The 25,275-nt window shown below is 38.5% G+C and overlaps 1 protein-coding gene across 1 annotated transcript in view; it reads left to right on the top strand.

Moving 5' to 3' along the window:
* Window positions 1-24,720, top strand: part of LOC129485740 (lipoxygenase homology domain-containing protein 1-like) — a gene marked incomplete at its 3' end in the record, with an annotated part of 129,272 nt that extends 104,552 nt beyond the window's left edge. Inside the window, 4 exon segments of the mRNA XM_063642408.1 lie at window positions 663-749; window positions 22,715-22,847; window positions 23,540-23,691; window positions 24,643-24,720. Coding sequence (XP_063498478.1) covers window positions 663-749; window positions 22,715-22,847; window positions 23,540-23,691; window positions 24,643-24,720 — 450 coding nt within the window.
* Between the last annotated feature and the right edge of the window lie 555 nt (window positions 24,721-25,275).

The raw sequence follows: 25,275 nt of genomic DNA, 5'->3' as shown, positions 1-25,275 counted from the left end.
CATATTTTACTCAGTTTACAACAGCCAGGCTTCCAGCTGAGCTCAAAGTGATTCCCAAAGCCAGTTCTCCACAGTGCTACCTGGATTAACAAAAACTCTTGGGCCACATCAAAAACTAAATCAGCACCCATATTCTGTGGGCAGGTTTGCTTCTCTTCCTTGAATGTAGAACATCTATATCTTAACCTAGGTATCATCAAAGACAACAGGATTTTCAGAGTACAAGGAAGTTCTAGACTCACACTTTTCTTAAGCTTGTAGAAATCACCATATTTAGCTTTACTTTGGTGAAAATTTTTTTTTTAATTTCTTAAAATACAAGCCCATCTTTCTGTCATTGGAACTCAGAAAGTGTTGGCTTCCAGTGAGAAATGTGTGGTAGTTGGAGAACTGAGCATATGTGTGTTCTTCATCCTGTTCTCTCGTTTGACTCCTTCCGCATATTTTTAGTCAAGTCTCATGATATTTCTGTCTCATACTCTGTGTCTGTGAGGTTCACTGATTGTTTCTTGAGGGCATTTCATTTCTAGACTCTGAAAGAGTTCCTGAAAGCTTTTTAAATATTAGGAACAAAAAATGCATCTAGTGTAAAGAGAAAGAATTTTTTAATGTGCTTAATTTTAAAAATTCTGATAATTTTTTCTCCTTTGCATTTCATTCAGGTTGAAATAAGAAGCATTGGAAACATATATAAGATAAGGATAGGACATGATGGAACCAGTGAGCAACCCGAGTGGAATTTGCAGAGGGTAATCATGTCACTTATTTTTTTCTTCATAGTTATTCTCTGATGAAAAGAAGCAAGCAGGCTATGCAAAGCAGCGAAAATGGTATTTTCTTAATTACAGATGCCCCTTGACTTACAGTGGGGTTATGTCTCTGTAAACTCATGGTAAATAAAAAATATCCTAAGTAAAAAATGAATTTAATGCCAGTGACATAGCAGATAGTTCTCTACTTACTATGGTTTGACTTAAGATTTTTTGACTTTATGATGGCGTGAAAGCAGCATCTATTCAATAGAAGCTGTAACCCATCATAGGTTATACAGAGCTCTCTGACTTATGATGGGTTACTTCCCAATAAACCCATCATAACCTCAAGAAATTGTAAGTTGAACTGTGGTAAGTTGAGGACCATCCATATTGTAAATAATGTGAACAAAATTTTTGTGGACATAACACTCTAAACAAATATGGTTCATTCTTGTGAAAGTTTCTTTTTTAATAGCATATTTATGGTTATATTTGCAAAGGTAATCTGTGTTCATAGAAATCTGAAGAATACAGTGAAGTGTAAGAATAAAAATGAGTTGTTATTCATTGATGATTAGATGACCACTCTGGTGGTGCATTTTTTTTTTTCAAATTTTTTCTATTAAACTCTTTCATGGTTCCTTGCAGGCTCATGTGCTTTCTCTCTCTTGGTATAGACGTAGATACATACACACACACATATCACGTATATAAGTGTAAATATCAACATAAAGTATAGCCATGTGCCACATAGTGATGTTTTGATTAGCAATGGACTGCACATACAATGGTGGTCCCGTAAGATTATAATGGAGCTGAAAAATTCTTACTGCCTAGTGATGTCATAGCTGTTGTAATGTCCTATTGTAATGAATTACTCATGTATTTGTGGTGATGCAGGTGTAAACAAACCTACTGTGCTGCCAGTTGTATAAAAGTATAGCATATTCAATTATGTACAGTACATAATACTTGCTAATAGAAGCAACTGTTACTTGGATGTGTGTTTTATATATATACCTATAATGCCATATACTTTTAATCACTTAGAGTGTACTCATTCTACTTATTAACAAAAAGTTAACTGTAAAACAGCCTCAGGCAGGCTTTCAGGAAGTGTTCCAGAAGAAGGCATTGTTATCATAGGAGATGACAGCTTCATGCATGTTGTTCCCCTGAATATCTTCCAATGGGACAAGATGTGGAGGTGTAGGGCAGTGATATGCGTGAACCTGACATTGTGCAGGCCTAGGCGAATGTGTATGTATATGTCTTTATTTTTAACAAGAAAGCTTAAAAAGTAAAAAAAAAAAAAAAAAAATTTAAGTAGAGAGCCAGGCGCAGTGGCTCACACCTATAATCCTAGCACTTTGGGAGGCCAAGGCAGGTGGATCACGAGGTCAGGAGTTCGAGACCAGCCTGACCAACATGGTGAAATCCCACCTCTACTAAAAATACAAAAATTAACTGGGCATGGTGGTAAGCACCTGTAATCCCAGCTACTCAGGAGGCTGAGGGAGGAGAATTGCTTGAACCTGGGAGGCAGAGGTTGCAGTGAGCCAAGATCACACCACTGCATTCCAGCCTGGGCAAAAAAGCGAGACCCTGTCTTAAAAAAAATAATGGGGGGTGGAGCCAAGATGGCCGAATAGGAACAGCTCTGGTCTACAGCTCCCAGCATGAGTGACACAGAAGACGAGTGATTTCTGCATTTCCATCTGAAGTACCGGGTTCATCTCACTAGGGAGTGCCAACCAGTGGGTGCAGGACAGTCGGTGCAGCGCACCGTGTGTGAGCCGAAGCAAGGCGAGGCATTGCCTCACTTGGGAAGCCCAAGGGGTCAGGGACTTCGCTTTCCTAGTCAAAGAAAGGAGTGACAGACGGTACCTGGAAAATTGGGTCACTCCCACCCTAATACTGCGCTTTTCCAACGGGCTTGGAAAATGGCACACCAGGAGATTGTGTCCCGCACCTGGCTCAGAGGGTCTTAGTCCACGGAGTCTCACTGATTGCTAGCATAGCAGTCTGAGATCAAACTGAGGCTGGGGGAGGGGCACCTGCCATTGCCCAGGCTTGTTTAGGTAAACAAAGCAACCAGGAAGTTTGAACTGGGTGGACCCCACCACAGCTCAAGGAGGCCTGCCTGCCTCTGTAGGCTCCACCTCTGGGGGCAGGGCACAGACAAAAAGTCAGCAGTAACCTCTGCAGACTTAGATGTCCCTGTCTGACTGACAGCTTTGAAGAGAGTAGTGGTTCTCCCAGCACGCAGCTGGAGGTCTGAGAATGGGCAGACTGCCTCCTAAAGTGGGTCTCTGAACCCCGAGCAGCCTAACTGGGAAGGCATCCCCCAGTAGGGACAGACTGACACCTCACTCGGCTGGGTACTCCTCTGAGACAAAACTTCCAGAGGAACGATCAGACAGCTGAATTTGCAGTTCACGAAAATCAACTGTTCTGCAGCCACTGCTGCTGACACCCAGGCAAGCAGGGTCTGGAGTGGACCTCTAGCAAATTCCAACAGACCTGCAGCTGAAGGTCCTGTCTGTTAGAAGGAAAACTAACAATTAGAAAGGACACCCACACCAAAAACCCATCTGTACATCACCATCATCAAAGACCAAAAGTAGAAAAAACTACAAAGATGGGGAGAAAACAGAGCAGAAAAACTGGAAACTCTAAAAAGCAGAGCGCCTCTCCTCCTCCAAAGGAATGCAGTTCCTCACCAGCAACAGAACAAAGCTGGACTTAGAATGACTTTGACGAGTTGAGAGAAGAAGGCTTCAGACGATCAAACTACTCTGAGCTACAGGAGGAAATTCAAACCAATGGCAAAGAAGTTAAAAACTTCAAAAAAAAATTAGACGAATGTATAACTAAAATAACCACTGCAGAGAAGTGCTTGAAGGAGCTGATGGAGCTGAAAGCCAAGTTTCGAGAACTACGTGAAGAACGCAGAAGCCTCAGTAGCCGATGCAATCAACTGGAAGAAAGAGTATCAGTGATGGAAGATGAAATGAATGAAATGAAGCGAGAAGGGAAGTTTAGAGAAAAAAGAATAAAAAGAAATGAACAAAGCCTCCAAGAAATATGGGACTATGTGAAAAGACCAAACCTACGTCTGATTGGTGTACCTGAAAGTGACGGGGAGAATGGAACCAAGTTGGAAAACACTCTGCAAGATATTATCCAGGACAACTTCCCCAATCTAGCAAGGCAGGCCAACATTCAGATTCAGGAAATACAGAGAATGCCTCAAAGATACTCCTCGAGAAGAGCAACCCCAAGACACATAATTGTCAGATTCACCAAAGTTGAAATGAAGGAAAAAATGTGAAGGGCAGCCAGAGAGAAAGGTCGGGTTACCCACAAAGGGAAGCCCATCAGACTAACAGCTGATCTCTCGGCAGAAACTCTACAAGCCAGAAGAGAGTGGGGGCCAATATTCAACATTCTTGAAGAAAAGAATTTTCAACCCAGAATTTCATATCCAGCCAAATTAAGCTTCATAAGTGAAGGAGAAATAAAATACTTTACAGACAAGCAAATGCTGAGAGATTTTGTCACCACCAGGCCTGCCCTAAAAGAGCTCCTGAAGGAAGCACAAAACATGGAAAGGAACAACCGGTACCAGCCACTGCAAAAACATGCCAAATTGTAAAGACCGTCAAGGCTAGGAAGATACTGCATCAACTAACGAGCAAAATAACCAGCTAACATCACAATGACAGGATCAAATTCACACATAACAATATTAACTTTAAATGTAAATGGGCTAAATGCTCCAATTAAAAGACACAGACTGGCAAATTGGATAAGGAGTCAAGACCCATCAGTATGCTGTATTCAGGAAACCCATCTCATGTGCAGAGACACACATAGGCTCAAAATAAAGGGATGGAGGAAGATCTACGAAGCAAATGGAAAACAAAAAAAGGCAGGGGTTGCAATCCTAGTCTCTGATAAAATAGACTTTAAACCAACAAAGATCAAAAGAGACAAAGAAGGCCATTACATAATGGTAAAGGGATCAATTCAGCAAGAAGAGCTAACTATCCTAAATATATATGCACCTAATACAGGAGCACCCAGATTCATAAAGCAAGTCCTTAGGGAGCTACAAAGAGACTTAGACTCCCACACAATAATAATGGGAGATTTTAACACCCCACTGTCAACATTAGACAGATCAACAAGACAGAAAATTAACAAGGATATTCAGGACTTGAACTCAGCTCTGCACCAGGCAGACCTAATAGACATCTACAGAACTCTCCACCCCAAATCAACAGAACATAGATTCTTTTCAGCACCACACCACACCCATTCCAAAATTGACCACATAGTTGGAAGTAAAGCACTCCTCAGGAAATGTAAAAGAACAGAAATTATAACAAACTGTCTCTCAGACCACAGTGCAATCAAACTACAACTCAGGATTAAGCAACTCACTCAAAACTGCTCAACTACATGGAAACTGAACAACCTGCTCCTGAATGACTACTGGGTACCTAACGAAATGAAGGCAGAAATAAAGATGTTCTTTGAAACCAACGAGAACAAAGACACAACATACCAGAATCTCTGGGACACAATCAAAGCAGTGTGTAGAGGGAAACTTATAGCACTAAATGCCCACAAGAGAAAGCAGAAAAGATCCAAAATTGACACCCTAACATCACAATTAAAATAACTAGAGAAGCAAGAGCAAACACATTCAAAAGCTAGCAGAAGGCAAGAAATGACTAAAATCAGAGCAGAACTGAAGGAAATAGAGACACAAAAAACCCTTCAAAATTTAATGAATCCAGGAGCTGGTTTTTTGAAAAGATCAACAAAATTGATAGACCGCTAGCAAGACTAATAAAGAAGAAAAGAGAGAAGAATCAAATAGACGCAATAAAAAATGATAAAGGGGATATCACCACCAATCCCATAGAAATACAATCTACCATCATAGAATACTACAAACACCTCTACACAAATAAACTAGAAAATCTAGAAGAAATGGATAAATTCCTCGACAAATACACCCTCCCAAGACTAAACCAGGAAGAAGCTGAATCTCTGAACAGACCAATAACAGGCTCTGAAATTGTGGCAATAATCAGTAGCTTACCAACAAAAAAGAGTCCAGGACCAGATGGATTCACAGCCAAATTCTACCAGAGGTACAAGGAGGAACTGGTACCATTCCTTCTGAAACTATTCGAATCAATAGAAAAAGAGGGAATCCTCCCTAACACATTTTATGAGGCCAGCATCATCCTGATACCAAAGCCTGGCAGAGACACTACCAAGAAAGAGAATTTCAGACCAATATCCTTGATGAACATTGATGCAAAAATCCTCAATAAAATACTGGCAAACCAAATCCAGCAGCACATCAAAAAGCTTATCCACCATGATCAAGTGGGCTTCATCCTTGGGATGCAAGGCTGGTTCAACATACGCAAATCAAAAAATGTAATCCAGCATATAAACAGAACCAAAGACAAAAACTACATGATTATCTTAATAGATGCAGAAAAGGCCTTTGACAAAATTCAACAACCTGTCATGCTAAAAACTCTCAATAAATTAGGTATTGATGGGACATATCTCAAAATAATAAGAGCTATCTATGACAAACCCACAACCAATATCATACAGAATGGACAAAAACTGGAAGCATTGCCTTTGAAAACTGGCACAAGACAGGGATGCCCTCTCTCACCACTCCTATTCAACATAGTGCTGGAAGTTCTGGCCAGGGCAATCAGGCAGGAGAAGGAAATAAAGGGTATTCAAGTAGGAAAGGAGGAAGTCAAATTGTCCCTGTTTGCAGATGACATGATTGTATATCTAGAAAACCCCATTGTCTCAGCCCAAAATTTCCATAAGGTGATAAGCAACTTCAGCAAAGTCTCAGGATACAAAATCAATGTACAAAAATCACAAGCCTTCTTGTACACCAATCACAGACAAACAGAGAGCCAAATCATGAGTGAACTCCCATTCACAATTGCTTCAAAGAGAATAAAATATTTAGGAATCCAACTTACAAGGGATGTGAAGGACCTCTTCAAGGAGAACTACAAACCACTGCTCAATGAAATAAAAGAGGATACAAACAAATGGAAGAACATTCCATGCTCATGGGTTGGAAGAATCAATATCGTGAAAATGGCCATATTGCCCAAGGTAATTTATAGATTCAATGCCATCCCCATCAAGCTACCAATGACTTTCTTCACAGAATTGGAAAAAACTACTTTAAAGTTCATATGGAACCAAAAAAGAGCCTGCATCACCAAGTCAATCCTAAGCCAAAAAAACAAAGCTGGAGGCATCACGCTACCTGACTTCAAACTATACTACAAGGCTACGGTAACCAAAACAGCATGGTACTGGTACCAAAACAGAGACACAGATGAATGGAACAGAACAGAGCCCTCAGAAATAATGCCGCATATCTACAACTATCTGATCTTTGACAAACCTGACAAAAACAAGCAATGGGAAAAGGATTCCCTATTTAATAAATGGTGCTGGGAAAACTGGCTAGCCATATGTAGAAAGCTGAAACTGGATCCCTTCCTTACACCTTATACAAAAATTAATTCAAGATGGATTAAAGACTTACATGTTAGACTTAAAACCATATAAACCCTAGAAGAAAACCTAGGCAATACTATTCAGGACGTAGGCATGGGCAAGAACTTCATGTCTAAAACACCAAAAGGAATGGCAACAAAAGCCAAAATTGACAAATGGGATCTAATTAAACTAAAGAGCTTCTGCACAGCAAAAGAAACTACCATCAGAGTGAACAAGCAACCTACAAAATGGGAGAAAATTTTCGGAACCTACTTATCTGACAAAGGGCTAATATCCAGAATATACAATGAACTCAAACAAATTTACAAGAAAAAAACAAACAACCCCATCAACAAGTGGGTGAAGGATGTGAACAGACACTTCTCAAAAGAAGACATTTATGCAGCCAAAAAACACATGAAAAAATGCTCATCATCACTGGCTATCAGAGAAACGCAAATCGAAACCACAATGAGATACCATCTCACACCAGTTAGAATGGCCATCATTAAAAAGTCAGGAAACAACAGGTGCTGGAGAGGATGTGGAGAAATAGGAACACTTTTACACTGTTGGTGGGACTGTAAACTAGTTCAACCATTGTGGAAGTCAGTGTGGCAATTCCTCAGAGATCTAGAACCAGAAATACCATCTGACCCAGCCATCCCATTACTGGGTGTATACCCAAAGGACTATAAATCATGCTGCTATAAAGACACATGCACACGTATGTTTATTGCGGCACTATTCACAATAGCAAAGACTTGGAACCCACCCAAATGTCCAACAACAATGGACTGGATTAAGAAAATGTGGCACATAGACACCATGGAATACTATGCAGCCATAAAAATGATGAGTTTATGTCCTTTGTAGGGACATGGATGAAACTGGAACCATCATTCTCAGTAAACTATCACAAGAACAGAAAACCAAACACTGCATGTTCTCACTCATAGGTGGGAATTGAACAATGAGAACAGATGGACACAGGAAGGGGAACATCACACTCCGGGGACTGTTGTGGGGTGGGGGGAGCGGGGAGGGACAGCATTAGGAGATATACCTAATGCTAAATGATGAGTTAATGGGTGCAGCACACCAACACAGCACATGGATACATATGTAACAAACCTGCACATTGTGCACATGTACCCTAAAACTTAAACTATAATAATAATAAAAAAACAAAAATAAAAGCACATTGAAATGTTAAAAATAATAAAATAAGTAGAAAAAATGCTTATCGGCCGAGTGCAGTGGCTCATGCCTGTCATCTCAGCACTTTGGGAGGCCGAGGTGGAACCGATCACCTGAGGTCAGGAGTTCAAGACCAGCCTGGTCAATATTGTGAAACCCCATCTCTACTAAAATTACAAAAATTAACCAGGCCTGGTGGCAGGCACCTGTAGTCCCAGCTAGTCGGGAGGCTGAGGCAGGAGAATCTCTTGAACCCCGGAGGCGGAGGTTGCAGTGAACTGAGATTGTACCATTGCACTCCAGCCTTCGGGACAAGAGTGAGACTTTGCCTCAGAAAAAAAAAAAAACCAACAAAAAACAACAACAACAAAAAGCTTATGGAATCAGGATATAAAGAAAGAAAGTATTTTTGTACGATCATACAGTGTTTGTGTTTTAAGCTAAGTGTTATTACAAAAGAGTCAAAAAGTTTTTTAAAAATTAAATGTGTATTATGGAAGAAAGAAAAATATTTTTTATGAATTTAGTGTAGCCTAAGTATACAATGTTAATGAAGTCTACAGTGGTGCACAGTAATATCCTAGGCCTTCACATTCACTCACCACTTACTCACTGACTCACCCAGAGCAACTTCCATCCTGCAAACTCCATTCATGGCAAATGCCCTATACAAGTGTACCATTTTTAATCTTTTTTGCTCTATTTTTACTTTACCTTTTCTATGTTTAATATGTTTAGATTCGTAAATACTTACCATTGTGTTACAATTTCCTGTAGTACAGTGACATGCTATACAGGTGTGTAGCCTGTGAGCAATAAGCTATACCATATAGCCTAGGTATGTAGTAGGCTATTCCGTCTAGGTTTGTGTAAGGGCACTCTGTGATGTTTACACAATAATGAAATTGCCTAACAATGCATTTCTTAGAAAGTATCCCCATTGTTAAACAACACATGAATATATATATAAACATATGTATAAATAAATACCTTAAATATGTACAAATAAATACATATATATGTGTATATATATATGTTTATATGTGCTTTGCCCTTTTAGTGAAATTGAATCATGCTATGTATGCACTTTTGAGATCCTCGTTTTTTTTATTTTTGTTTAATCATGGCAGTAATAACAATAATAATAATAATTATGAGTATTTGTTGAGTGCTTAACATATGCCACCTACCTTACAAATACCACTGTATTTCTGCCTAATAGCAGTTCTTTGATTTAGGTACCATTAATATCCTATTTTACATATGAGAAAACTGAGGCTCATAAAGTTAAGTAATTTGCCTGAGGTTCCTAAGTAAATGGTCTTATTGTATGTTGGACTCCAGAGACTGAGATCTTGAGCACTATCATTGGGCCTTAAGTTTATTTTCAAAAATAGATGGTAATTAAACTCTTAAAAGCCTTGAGATTTCTGTATGGAAGCACTAGATTATAGTGGAGTCAGATGAAATGGTTTGAATCATAGAACATCTTTGCTTTCTGGCTTTAAATACTATATCTGTCACTGGTTCCTTTATAGTACATGATATGTTATTCCAAAATGCTTGAGGTTTAAAACTTGGAATACCACTGATAGAGTCTAGCAAAATATTTCTTTCTTTTTAAGTGTTTCTTAATTTTATCTGTGATTTTTATTATTGTATCTTTGGTTGTATAATAAAAGTAATTGAGAAAAATCTTAATTTTGTTGAAATGTTTATTGTAGTATTTCTTAGGACATGCCTATATAATGAAATGTTTTCTAATCGTACAGGAACAGGTAAATATGTTCCAGTCAGTAAGTCAAGAAATATCTACTTAGTACCTAATATATGCCCTGCATTATGCTAGATTATATGGAGGATTTGAGGAAACCATTTGGTGACTTTAAAGTTTTCTATTTAGAAGCATTGAAAGAATTTGAAGAAGAGAAAAGCAATGACCTTTTAAGAATATGCAAAAACCATGGAACCCGAAAAATGTAGTAAAATCACAAGCTCTGTGCCTGTGAATTACTGGGAAAGGCGAGTCAGAACGAAAATTTTAGAAGAAACTTACGCATGAGTTAAGCGGGCCTGAAGTCAATAGCATGGCTTGTGCTTTCTCTGGGGCCTGTGAGTGAGAAAAGTGGTTGAGAGGTATAGCAACATCACTACGTAGTGATTCTTCAACTGGAGGAAAAAACATCCCCAGCAGAAGCCATCTGAGGAAGGAGCACTCAGTCCTTGGAACCAAGGGAGGCGTCATCCATTCCTCTGGTCAGTGGTAAAGGCTTCTGTGAAGAGTAAAGTGGGTAGAACAGTAATTAATTGATTGAGTTGAGCAGCTAGAACTGTCATTACCAAAGCAATGTAAGAGAAGGGACTTTTCCTACAGCTTACTTTACTTTTTATTGTGAAGTGATTTCAAATTTATTTTAAAAATTATAAGAATGGAAGAAAGAATTCAAATTTCACTTAGATTCCCAGCTGTTAAGGTTGCACCCCATCTACTTTACCATTCCCTGTTAAAATATATATATGCGTGTGTGTTTATATGTGTGTTTTAATCATTTGACAAATATTTACTGACATGATGTCCATTGATTCTTTGGCTATGTAAATATTGTATTCACCATAAAATTTTTACCCACTAATTTTAGGATCCATTGATGATTTTTGCCTCAGTCAGTTATTACTGTGATGGTTGCCAAATAGTGATTTTTATATTCTATTGTTATTTCTCTATTTATTAATTGGCATTCTACTACAAGGTAGAACTTCTTCCTTCTCTCCATTTCAAAATTTCATTTATTTATTCATACCAGTGTGTACTTGCAGATTCTTACTTTATTTGATGGGTTAATCTTTATTAACATAATTTACTTTGATGCTGAAATCATCCTTCATTTTTTCCTGTGAGCCCCTATGTTTTTCTCACATGTCACTGTCTGTTCTACGAGGGCTTCTTTACTTTCTGAATTGAAAAGATGTTTCAGGCTTATCTAGCACTTTCTTTTCCCTAGCCCTGGAATTACCTATTTCTCAAGAAGCCCTAGTTTAATTTAGTGGAGAATGGTTTTTAGACACTAGTATTTATGTGAGCCATTCAAAGAAGTTACTTTCCCCACTAATGCCCATTCACCTCAGCCCTGAGGCCACTTCCAGTGACGTAAAAAGCCAGCCATGCTTCTGCTTTCCCAAGATGCTCCCCAATAAATGTTTCCAGTGTGGAAAACACTGAGTTTCCCACATGAGTTTTGGAAACACTGAGCTTTTCATTCCTTTCTTGGAGAGTCACAATGCAAATAAATATAGTAAAGGCTCTGGGATGCCCTGTGGTAGGGAAACCTGTTTAACAGCATTTCCAAAACTAAATTCACCATGGGGTCATATTTTTCAGGTAAAATCTATTAACATTCTATGAAAGGAATACTGTGCATTACTGTAGGGGTTTGAGGCATTTGGGGTTTGATTTAGGAAAAAGATATGACCATGGTCAGAGGCAGTAGCCACATATTTTATTAGGTGATGTGACAAGGTTGCATGTGGAGGAAGTTCCCTCCAGCAGTAATCTGTCCAGAAGCCACAGTGCAGGCCTATATTCAAAAGGGGAAGAGGGCAAGGGAGCTCCCTAGAGAGCCTAGGTGATGCCTCTGAGTGCACAGTGGGGACATAGGTCAGAGAGCCCCGAAGGGAAGATTATGAAATATTGCATCCTAAATATGTAAAATAATTTGTTCCCCAATGAAAGGCAAAGTGTCTATTTGCAAAGCTGAAATAGTTTACTTGTGTTTGAAGGATGATTACATAGACTGGAATTTGTCAGACACAAGCCATTTGACCTTGTTCAGGTAGAGTCACTTGATAAATACATAGACCTACAAATATTTTATTACCATCTCTTGAAGCCCTATTCAAGCATATAGAAAAAATTCTGTAGAGATGACTACCATCTTCTGTCTGATAATTAAACTCCAGTCATTAATTCTTCTCTCAGTATTTCACAAATACACTGGAAGTTTATTGCTATATAGTACAAAATTTTATTCCTCTGCATGCATTTGCTCTGTGGCAAAATTCAGTAATCTTTATGTCTTTTATATAGTCTTCTTAATCAGTATTTCCCTTTTCTTATATTGCACGGATCATGCTAGTCGAATTAACTTTATATTTTAGGACAGGTTAGGACCAAGGCAATTTTTAGATACTTAGATTTCTGTGTGTCAGGGTGGGAGAGAGCACATCAAGTCTCTCCTTGGACTTTGATGCTAAAATAAACAATAGCACAGATGTATAAAAGTATACATTTGTACTCATATTCAGAAAACAATTGTACTCGTATTCAAAGTATTTTATCAAGTATTACTAGAAGAGTTGGTAAGAGTTGGAAGAGTTCTATTGGTCGTTTGAGCATGCCAACATGACTAAGATGCAGTTCTTGTCTTCAAAGAACACAATCCACCATTAACCTGACTATAAACCAGATTGTGCTTAGTTATCCATAAAGTTGTCATTGTAATTGTCGCAGTGAAAATGGCACATGCTGTCTCTACATCTGTCTTCCAAAAGATTTATGGAGAGAATTAAATTGATTTCTCCCTTTTCTCAGGTTCTGAGCAGAGAGGTTGGGTAACCTGACCTAGATGTTATATTCTCATTACTGAATTCTAACATGTTAATTCAGACATTGTAAGTACCACCATATGTCTGTTCCAGTCAACTATTTTTAGGATATGTATTTAACGACTTGGTTGAAATTTTTTAAAGTAATCCAGGAATTTTAAGTTTCTAAGAAACAAGAATGAGTTTTTATGGTAATATTCTCTTGTGAAACAACTAATATTTGCTGTTGTAAATCAGCAGGGGGAGCTCCGCAAATGAATTTTAGTTTCTGTTGAAGGCATTCCTAAAATTGTTCCTATTCATTTAGGAAATTAAAACAAAATGCTGAATATTTTATGTGATAAAGACACTGCTGTTTCCTTTTCCTTTTTTTTTTTCCAAGCACTTTGTTTATTTGTTTGTTTTCAAGGAAAATGAATGCATGTTTCAGTGAAAAAATGGTTTTGGAAATTCACCCTTTTTCTATTTCTCATCTACCCCAACATAAAGTTTGGCTTTGAAGCTTAATATCAGTGTACTTTTCCTCAGCCATATCGACTTTTTCATAGTACTCACATTTGGCAGTTCTGTATCAGAGCTAAAGCAAAAGTCAAGGCTTTGGGTCTTTTTAGTATTGATAGAATAATACTAGACGATGCTTCAGTCTGAAAGCCAAAAGAAAATACTATTTCCAAAAAAGAAAATGATTGGTTTTACAATGACCAAAGGCTGCCTTTTGTTGACTTGGAAAATCTGAAAGTCTGTCATTATTAGGACATATGCCATGAGGGTTCCCCCCATTAATGATCAACCATTTATAGCCAATAGCTATTGTTCATCTTGTGATGAACAATGCAAGCACTTATGGAATGCTATTGTTTGGGGGAAGCTGTTGTTTCTAAACAAGTGTTTGTTGAAATCATTCCCAGTGTCCCAAATTAAAATGGGTGAAAACCTAGTTTTTGACATAGCATTTTGAGCAGGGAACACCTGCCCATTTCATGATACTCTGGTACTTTGGGGCTTTTGATCTAGTGGTGGGTCATGTGATGTCATTCAGAGTCTTAAACTTTTATGCCTTGATCATACTTTAGAGGCCCTTGTGAAGGTCTGACTTGCTATTTCAGCCATATTAATACACATTAACCAACTGTGCTGTCTAGCGTTCAAAACACTGTTGGAGAATATTAATCCAGGTCATCATACTGATTTCAGGTAATGGGTAGCTTCTACCCAAAACAAGATGGCTATAACTGAACATAGACAGATAGTAATTAACTTTGAATATTGAAAAAAGAAAGATAAGCATACATGTTAGAAAATGCTGTTAAATAAAACTAACAATTGTTTTTAAATCTTAGGTTTTCTTTTTTTTATTCTCTGGAATTGACTTTGACTCTTTCAAATTGAGGTAATAAACTTTAGAGTTGAAGTCAAAAGACTTGAAAGATGTTTAATTTCTAAAAAGTTAAAAAATCACTTTTTCTCTGGGTTTTTCTTATTGTAAAATAGGGCTCAACAGTACTTGGTATCTCACAAGTTGTGAATATCAAGAGAAAAAAATAAATGAAACATAATCAGACCTTTTTGATTCCCTCATCCAACCTGCTTCTCCTTTAATCTTGTTCTTCTGAGAAGATGGTGTCACTGTCTACCTAGTTATATAAGCCAGAACCCTACGAATTTTCCTAGATTGTTTTATTTCCCTTCCCTCCAAAATCCAATCCCTCAGGAATCTCCTGCTGACTCTGTTGCTGAAACATACCTCAATTTTGTCTATTTTTCCTCCATTTTATTACCATCACTTCACTCCAAGTTGCAATTTTTTCTCTTCTCTCTGCTGTAAAGGTCTCCTATGATAGCCTTCCAGCTTCTTTTTTCCCCCCTCAGCATCCAGATTTCAAAGAGCAGCCAGAGTGATCTCTTATAAACATCAGTCAGATCATGTCCCCTCATGTAATCTGTCCCCTGCCCACCTCTTTCTCGTCCCCTTCTCATGCTGTGGAAGCCACACTGGTCTTCTCCTGCTTTAGAGGTCCTTTGCTATACAATCTAAAGGGAGCCCGCATTTGCTCTTGATCACATCAGCATGGTTTATTTTCTTTATAACACATCCCTTATCTGATATTTTATATTTGTTTATAGTCTGACTTCCACTAGAAAGTGAGTGACTTGAGAACAGGAACTTTGTATTATTCAGTGTTATAATCCCAATCAGAGTATTGCCTATCATGTAGTAGATGTTAAACATTGTGGAATGAATGAATAAATAAAACACATTTTGTTTATTTAACAAATATTTATAATATGTGAAGTACGGCTGGGTGCATTGGCTCATGCCTGTAATCCCAGCACTTTGGGAGCCCAAGGCCAGAGGATCTCTTGAGCCCAGGAGTTCAAGACCAGCCTGGGCAACATGGGGAGACCCCTGTCTCTACAGAAATGCAAAAATTAGCTGGGTGTGCTGCAGTGAGCTGAGATTGTACCACTGCACTCCAGCCTGGGTGACAGAGTGAGACCCTGTTTCAAATATATAGCCTGGAGAGTCTTGGAGGTTTGACCCATTCACACAGAATTAGCGGCGAGATAAGGCCAATGCCCCTTCTCTTGGCCCATGGCCTAATACTCTCTCCAATGTCTGGGCTGCCTCTGCAGCACATGTTTGCTAAACATTCTGGATAAATAGACTCAAATAGAATAGGAATTCTCTGGAAGCTTTTTGATTCTTCTAAGTCTTTGAATTGAAGTGGGTCATAGGTTTTGGTGAATTTGTTATTATTTTAACCTACTGCTGGTTAATATGATATGGTAACCTACTTGCTATGAGTTCCAGGCAATCCTGAGATTAGCAAAATTAGGTAAGAAATGCCTTATTTTTTTGAAGTTTTAAAGTATCTCATAAATATTTCTAGTTCCTTTTCATTTCCAGTTACCTTTTCACTTCAGGGTTCTAGAAAGAACCACATAAATGAAATAGCAAGTTCTGAAATGCAGTAAGAAAAATAGTTTGTTTTTGAGGATTTTCTAGTTCAGTGAACAGCAGGAAGCACCAGCTTCTTTTCACAAAATCTCCAGGCAAATGTTTAATCTCAAAAGACTCCAGTAGTTTATGGAAACATTCTTAAAGTTGTGCCAGCTTATTTGAACCAAAGGTAAATTCATGTATTTGATAGTCCCTCAGTCAGTTGTAAATACCATAGTTGGTCCCCCTTGTACAGTCCTTGTAACAAATAGGGTATTATCACCAGGCACAGGATGAGAAATAAGGACATTTAGAGTCAAGCTTTGACTTTGTGTCTGATTTGCAAGAACACTTAAAATGTTCTCTATGAACACATTTAAACCTTATTATATTTTCATATTTCTGGCTATACAAAGAAAATACTAATGACTGACATGAGTGCCCCATCCACCATCCCCAGTATCAGATCTTATAGAGTACTGTAAATACTTTGTGTCCAACAAACGTGTTGGTGACTATTTGCCTTTATTTTTTCAGAAAAAGCTTTGTGTATATGGAATCTGTAATGACAGTAGAAGTATTTTTTTTGTTTTATAGAACAAAGGCTTATGATATTTCAGAGTAGGATTTCTAAAAAGATTTTTTTCTAAACCTTTCTCATCCTAATGTATTCTTTGTGTTCTATCCAGTGTTTATTTTACATCCCGTGTTCAGTAGACAAATGGCCACATGGGTAGCTCTCAGAAAGCATTTGTTGACTCTGGTTCTATATCATTTCTCCTCCAAGAAAAGATAAGATTATTTTATTTATTTTGTTTAGGATTAAATAAAATGTGTGAAGAATATTTTATAAAAAAGGATCAAGACCATCCTGGCTAACATGGTGAAACCCTGTCTCTACTAAAAAATACCAAAAATTGGCCAGGCGTGGTGGTGGGCACCTGTAGTCCCAGCTACTTGGGAGGCTGAGGCAGGAGAATGGTGTGAACCTGGGAGGCGGAGCTTGAGCTTGCAGTGAGTCGAGATCACGCCACTGCACTCCAGCCTGGGCGACAGAGCAAGACTCCGTCTCAAAAAAAAAAAAAAAAAAAAGTAGAATACAAATATAGATGGTGGCAATTTTTGTTGGTTATTAATTACATTTAATCAGGATGTGGAGTGAGGCTATGGCAGAGGGCAGTTGGCTCACTCTGCCCTCACAACACCAAGTCTTCTGGCCATAGTGATGACCCTCCTTCTGACCCACTGGACCTGATCCTTGCTCCATTGATATCTAGGTTGACATTAAAGGCAGGCACTAAGAACAGTTAGAGAAGGGGCTCAGGGAGGACATGAAAGAAAAGGTAAAGCCTTCAAGAGGAGTTGGGACAGTGCCGGTTCCTATAATTTAGAGAGGAATGGCCTCCTTTTTCTTAAAATTTCCTACTTGAGGTACAAAGGACCAGAATAGGAACCATTTTAGGGAAAGCAGGCAAGGATTGCACAGTGATCTAGGGGCCCAGGAGACTAGAAGTGCTGGAGAGCTTTTTGGGAGGATGGGATGAGTGGGAGACCTGGCTCAGAGGACAGCTTTGGGATTCCAAAGCTTTGGAGGTTTCTTTTTTTTTTCTGAAGTTAGAGGTTTTGCCTTTTGTTTATGAACTCCTTGACTGACGGGCTAGAGAATTCATGGAGGTGCCCAGGAGAGAGGAAGCAGGAGAAGCCATTTCAGATTAGCTAAGGGTAGGAGAGCCAAAGGAGACCGTTAGTTGTCTTCCCAGATGGTCGTGGTCAGCTCTCCCAAGTACAGTAGGAGTCAGGGAATTGGAATAGAATTTCTCATTCTGGTACTAGAGAACTGAAAGTTTGGCTGAAGTTTTCCTTGTGCATTCTCTAGGAGGATGTTAAAGAGTGAGGAACCACAATCCCAAATAATTTTTAAGAATTCTGATCTCCAATCTCTGAGATTAATTTTGATACTATTATTACTAAAAACAATAAACATGTGTTGAGCACTCAGGGTATACCTGATCACTTTTAATGTTTATACCACAGCAAGGTAGATATTATCATCATCCCAACTGAGAACATTGAGGTTTTGAGAACTAGGCAGTTCCCATATTACATAGCTAGCATGTGGATCTGGAAAGAATTGGTCTTACTTCTAGGAACAAAAACCACCCTCTTACTGTTAACTTGGAAAATTTAGATGTTCTGAAATCAAGCTCTTTTACAATATTCCTAAGTATCACTGAGAGGTGAAGCCAGCTGGACTTCCTGGGTCAAGTGGGGACTTGGAGAACTTTTCTTACAAGAGGATTGTAAAACGCCCTAATCAGCACTCTGTAGCTAGGATTGTAAAACGCACCAATCAGTGCTCTGTAGCTAGCAAGGGGATTGTAAAATGCACCAATTAGTGATCTATAAAAATGCACCAATCAGTGCTCTGTAGCTAACAGGATTGTAAAATGCACCAATCAGTGCCCTGTACAACTCACCAATCAGTAAAACGCACCAGTCAGTGCTCTGTAAAATGCACCAATCAGCAGGAGTCTAAAAGTAGCCAATTGCAGGGAGGATTGAAAAAGGGCATTCTGATAGGACAGAAATGGAACATGGGAGGGGAAAAATAAGGGAATAAAAGCTGGCCACCCCAGCCAGCAGTGGCAACCTGCTCGGGTACCTTTCCACGCTGTGGACACATTGTTCTTTCGCTCTTCACAATAAATCTTGCTGTTGCTCACTCTTTGGGTCCGTGCCATCTTCAAGAGTTGTAACACTCACCATGAAGGTCCGCGGCTCCATTCTTGAAGTCAGTGAGACCACTTACCCACCGGAAGGAACCAACTCCGGATGCATCGCCACCCATTCTTGAGAAAGTTCTGCTTTGGGAAATAACTTCCTATGTCTAATCATTTATAGTTTACAAACTGTTTTCCAAAAGGTGTTTTGATCTCATTTTATTACATAAGGCATTTATCAGCTTGGTGAGATATGATGGTAGTTTTGCAAATGAGGGCCTGAAGATGACAGGTCCTCTTGTGGAACTTTTTTTTTTTTTTTTTTTTTTTTGAGACAGAATCTCGCTGTCGCCCAGGCTGGAGTGCAGTGGCGCGATCTCAGCTCACTGCAGGCTCTGCCCCCTGGGGTCACGCCATTCTCCTGCCTCCCGCCCGCCACCTCGCCTGGCTAATTTTTTGTATTTTTAGTAGAGACGGGGTTTCACTGTGTTAGCCAGGATGGGAAACTTTTATAAAAGTGCTTGGTGAGCTGCCATGTTTGTGATGGTTTGTTTTTGAACTGTGTGGTGGGAGAAAGTGCTTCTGACAATTTGTACTTTGCAAACATTTAATCTTTGATTTAAAATGAGGTAAAATAAACTTTCTTACTTGTTTTCATTAATCTATCTTAATGTATGCATAGCTCACATTTATTTCAGTGGTTAATGGTTAAGGCCATACATCTGGTAAGTAGCAGTGCAAAGACATAAACCAAGGTCTTTTAATTCAAATCCAGGTTTGTTTCACTTGCCACAGCCTTTTACTGAGTCCTGCCATTAGCTATCATGTAACTTGGCTTAAACATTGTGGTTGTCCTGGAATTTTGCCCTTCTTACTAATTTAACAGTTGAAAAAATATTTTTTGAAAATAAAAACAAACATTACTGGATATTACCTAGATTCTTTGTTTTTCTGTTTCGAGCCATCATGACTTCGAAGGTAAACGGAACTCACTTAGAGCCCTGACCATGGAGGCTTTTCAGTGGTGTTAGTGGGATTGCACTTAAGTCAAATCAGTGAGGCTCTCTTATTAGTGGGCTCTTCTAAGGTTGAAGGGATGGCGGGGCCTCAGAAACCAGAGGCTTCTTGCCAATTTGCATGGAGAGGTTAATGTAGAGGAAGAACCTGTTGAAGTTTTAGGTAGTATGACCTTGCAATCACTTAACATTGTTGTAGGTTCTTGGAAACTGTGACTTCAAGCAAAACTTGGTATAACGAAACTAATTTACCATTGGCTAACCGAAATAAACAAGAGTTAAATTTCTAGAGCATATTTCTGGTCCCAAAAACATCTCCAATCTTCCAAAGTCCAAAACACTTCAAATATTAACCATTGAAATAAATGTGAGCTATACATAAATGTAATAAAGATTAATGAAAACAAGTAGGAAAGTTTTACCCTATGTTTGGTCAATCAGTGAGTGATAGCAGTCGTAGTTATTGTGAGTTAAACCAAGGAATAAATGTTTGCAAAGGGAAATTTTCAGGACCACCTTCTTCCACCATGCAGTTCAAAAATCATCACAAACATGGCAACTCGCTGAGTGCTTTCATCCCCTAATTGTTTATTTTTGTACATTTGTATGATTATTATAGATGTTACAAATTTTTATTTGACAATCATTTGTATTCATTCCTTCATTTTTCAACCTGCTTATTCCAGTTCAGAGTTGTGGGTGGGCAGAGCCTGTCCTGGCAGCTCAGGGTGCAAGGAGGGAACTGACCTGGCCAGGACGCCATGCCATCATCCCATTGCAGGGCACACTCATACCCACACACTTGCACACCCCCCACACTCTCACACTGGGACCATGTAGACACACCAGTTCCTCTAACATGCAGAGCTTCTGGATGTTGGAGGAAACTGGAGGACCTGGAGGAAACCCATACAGACTTAGGGAGAACATGCAAATTCCACACAGACACTGGCTCCTGTCTAAATAATGATATAATCCAAAGAGAACATTTCCAATTTCAGTAGAATATATCATATTAACCTTTTTAATATTAATGTATGTATACATATATACATTTCACTAATGTTAATATGAAGTATTTATATAGTTTATATAAAGTTTTACACATTACATATACTCTCATTTAATATCCACAGTAACCATATGAGATAGTCATTATTTCTATTTTAAAGACCAGAAAACTGGTATTCAAAGTGGTTACATGATTTCTCATGGTCAGTTGGAAATGCCAGAGCTAGACTTTGGTCACAGTTTTTCTAGCTGTCCAGTGTTCTTTTCAAGACCTCTTGCCTGGAGCAAGTAAAGGTACAGTCGTCACTCATTAATGATCAGGCGTGCTGAGTTAGTCTGTAACCTTTGTTGACAAATACCCATTTCACGTAGTTATTCATTTAATCATTCATTCAACAAACGACCCAAGGTCAGCCTTGTGAAAGCTTGTGGTAGTATCGAGATGAGTAGGACATGGTTCCTTCCCTCAAGTCAGTCAAATATTAGCTGTTAAATCATCAATGGGGCGGCTGCCACGGATCACAAAGTAGGGTTGCTGAACCAAACTGAGGGCTCACAAAAAACTCCTTAGAAGAGGTTATGTGCAAGCTATGAAGGATGGTCAGACTCATCATGGCAATGAGTTGGGATGAAACTGTTCTAAGCAGAGCTACAAGTGTATGTGAAAACTGGTATGAGAGGGAATGTGGCCAGGTTGAGGAACCATGAACAGATCAGTACAACTAGAACATAGCACGTGAGGGAGAAGTATCTAGCAAGATTATGACCCAACCATGAACTGCTCATTGTATTGAGGATTTGGGATTTTATACTGTAGGAAAGACTGTTAAAAAAAAAGTTGTGTGCAGTGTGCAAAATGATCAGATTTCTGTTTTAAAATAGTCTCTCTTGAAAGAGGCTAAAGGCAGGATTGGAAGAGAGCAAGAACAGCAGACAGAGGGTTATGGCAGCAAGCTCGAAGAATAAGCCATTTGAGAAATAGTGGCACCTGCTCCTAAGGCCAGGAAGCAGAGGAAATTGATGAGGGACAGGGACATATTTAGAAGATTAGCTGGAATCTTAAAAGGATGAGGACATTTTTATCTATTGTGATAGGAGGCAAGGCAAACAATTGTGGGCTTATTCCTGGAAGTCCTCTGCTAGTCTGTTGGCATGTGAAGGGGAAGATAAAGGGAAGGGGCTTTTGTGTGGAACAGCCACCAAAGGGGCTGGCGAGGGGTCTATGGAGGATTCACTAGGCTGGGGGGAAAGGCAGCTGCCTGCATGCTGGAAGGTGTAGGCATTTGGTCTGTGGCAACTGGGGGTTTATTTAGAGCCTACAGATGTCATAAATACACTTAAAAGACATTCACTTTTTTTTTTTCAAGTTCTGATGTATTCTTGCTTTGGTGACTAATATGAGCACAAGATCTTTCGAGTTCTCTTAGATTTTTTTTTTTTTTTTTAAATCACCACAGGTGAAATTGAGAGCTTCGAATCTGCTAGAGTCCATTTCAAATCTTCATGCCTCCATTTTCTTATCCATAAGATTGAAAGAATTTTACAAGTCCGATTGATTAAGGTTAAAATATAGTTAAAATAAAGCACTTAGCATAGTACGTGGCAAATAAAAATTGCCTAATAAACAACTGATGGTACTTCTATTACTGCTACTACTGCTACTGCTACTAGTAAGTTGGTGCAAAAGTAATTGTGGTTTTGTCATTAAAAGTAATAGCAAAATGGCAATTACTTTTGCACCAACCTACTACTACTACTACTACCAACCATCACCACTGTCACCATCATCAGAGTATGCAGTACACTTTTGAAATCCTGGGATGCATTTTGAATTCCAAGTTCTTTGAGAAATTGGAGATGACACAATTTGGTCATTTTTTCTTCTAATTCCAGGTGACCATGCAACATACGAAAAGCAAGAAGATCCTAGATTTTGCAGCAAACGTGTGGCTCTCTCGGATTCAGACAGATGGGGATGTTGTCTGTGAGCTTCCTGTAGTAAAAGGAGGACAAGCTATTTTTCCATGTGTGTTATTAATCTTCAGTAGCATGTATTCTATAGACAAATTGTTTGGTAGTTGCTTAAATTTGCTTCTAAGCTATTTAGTTACAGAATATTTTTCCTACTTCTAAGAGAGTTGTTTTACTCATGAGAAGTGACATTTTTAATGTCATGGCATGAGTTGCTGGTGGATCTTCGATTAAATGTAATCTCAAAATTGTTCTTGTGGCCCAGCTACAGTCACAAAGGCCGAGGCTGTGAGAGACAAGAAATGCCATGGCTGCAACTCACCTTAGCTTTGCCTGGGGCCAGCTTACCTCCTCGCTTGATTTCTTTCCTCATCAAACCTTACGTCATTTTAAACTTTAAACATAATGTGCAATAACAGTCACCTTTACCACTAAAATACTAAGCATAAAATGTCCTCTTATGTCATACATGGAAGAACAACCTTTTAAAAAATCTTTTATTTCTCTTTCTGAAAATGCAATAAACCTTCTGGCCTTTTGCTCATGGTGTAAAAATGCCCATGTATGATTAAAAATAATTGAAGCTCAAAAGTCTCTCAATAGACACAGAAAATCCAGATTAGAGGAATTCTCATATATGTTTTTCTTTTTTTACTATAGCCTGAAAACCTATGGATCTGGGTTCTGTTTGTATGGATTTCAAGGTAATGTATTTCCTCTTGTTTTCTCTCCCTTTTGCTTTGCCAGTAGTGAGATACCAGGTTGACATCTACACTGGGCAGCTGAAGCATGCAGAGACGGAGTCTGAGGTTTTCCTCTGTCTCTTTGGGGAGAGGGGAGACTCTGGCCTCAGACAGCTGTACAAATCTAACATGCAAGTAAAATTTCAAAGAGGACAGGTGAGTCTATACAAATAATTTCCCAGATTCTTAACAATCTCTCTGAAGATGGCCATATACGATGTAAAATTTAAAAGGTGTTTGGCACTCTTCAAATTTTAGTTTTAAGACATCTTTACCACATTTTCCTGACCTGACTTCCTAATGTGCTTTGTTTTGGAAGTTGTTCTTGCAAGAAAAATGGGACATACTAAACCAACAGTAAATAACAGAACAAAGAAATTAAATTTAAAATTTAAATTTTTAAAGATATTAAAAATTAGTGATCATGTGAGAAAAAGAAAAAAATAAACTCAAAAGACAAGGAAAATATTTATGAATGTGCTCTCTCAGGCTTGAAAGATACAAGGCATTATTTTAAAAGATAAGGTCATAGAAATGCCATTATACTATATTTCATATAATAACACAATGACCTTTAATCTATAAAACATCTTGAATGGGGCCAACTGTGTTTTTTCACACCTAAGCCCCTCCTTATTTCCTTTTGTCCTTATAGACAAACATAAGTCTTTCTATATAGTAGATATTTGAGAAGTTGCAGTAGGATGTTGTTAATGTTATTTTGTTGTATATGGAGAGAAGGTACTATTTGAGGGTCTGAAACTAAGTTTGGGGATTATGTAATCTAAAGGCATATTTTTAAGAAAGAAGACTCCTTAAACCAGTTAGAGAGCGCTGTTTCTCAGACTGTTTGTTGTAGTTTGTGAAATATTTTGAAACATTGGATATCTTAAAGCTCACCTATACATTTGTCACTGTTGATTACACAAAAGCTTTCATCAGAATGAATAGGAAAGCTAGTTCTGCTTTGAGTGAGTCAAAAGCAAAATTAGGCCTAACTTTTGCTATCAGGAATGAATTATCAATTTTAAGCAGAAACAAAATTTTAGATACCATGGTATTGTTATTAATATTATGCTAAGTGATCAGTGAAGTGATCTCCTACAGAACCCTGCTGGCTTTGCATCAGCCCCAGACTCTTTCACCCGACCACTTGAGGATAAATGGCAGAGGCTCCATGTCTCCTGGCTACCTGCTAGTTGGCTGCCAGCATGTATCATTTTGCAGCAGTGCTGTATCATGGGACGTTACCTGCTGAGATTTTGCAAGTCATCTTCACGATTGATCTTCCTCAGTTCATCATTGTGTTTAGCATTTTCCAGACAGTAGGGAGGGTGTATTATGGACTGAAATTAAAATTGGGTAGGAGATATAGTTGCAATCAGTATATAAAGAAGAGCACAGTGAGGGCTTAGTGGTATCTGCTTTTAAGTTTAGAATCAGAGATATAAAAGTGTTTTTCTTCCCTGGTCCATTTTAGATTTTACATTTTCTGTTATTTTCCTCAGTGCTTGGGATGTAATGGAAATGCCAAATAATTTCAAGAGTTTTGTAGTCAAGAAACTGTGGTAAGAGTCTGAGAGTTTTATTATCAGAATTTGGGCATACCTGCCACATCTCACATCATAAACCACTCATTGGGCTAGTTGTCATTTTCTCTACAAGGTGTCCTAGCACGATAATAAAACGTAGCAATATATGCAACAGACCCAATTTAATTCTGCCTTCAAACCTAAAGTT

Source organism: Symphalangus syndactylus, chromosome 7 (genome assembly GCF_028878055.3).
Source record: "Symphalangus syndactylus isolate Jambi chromosome 7, NHGRI_mSymSyn1-v2.1_pri, whole genome shotgun sequence".
Classification (NCBI taxonomy): Eukaryota; Metazoa; Chordata; class Mammalia; order Primates; family Hylobatidae; genus Symphalangus; species Symphalangus syndactylus.
The sequence above is the reverse complement of the archived record's forward strand: the minus strand, read 5'-3'. Positions and strand labels throughout refer to the sequence as shown.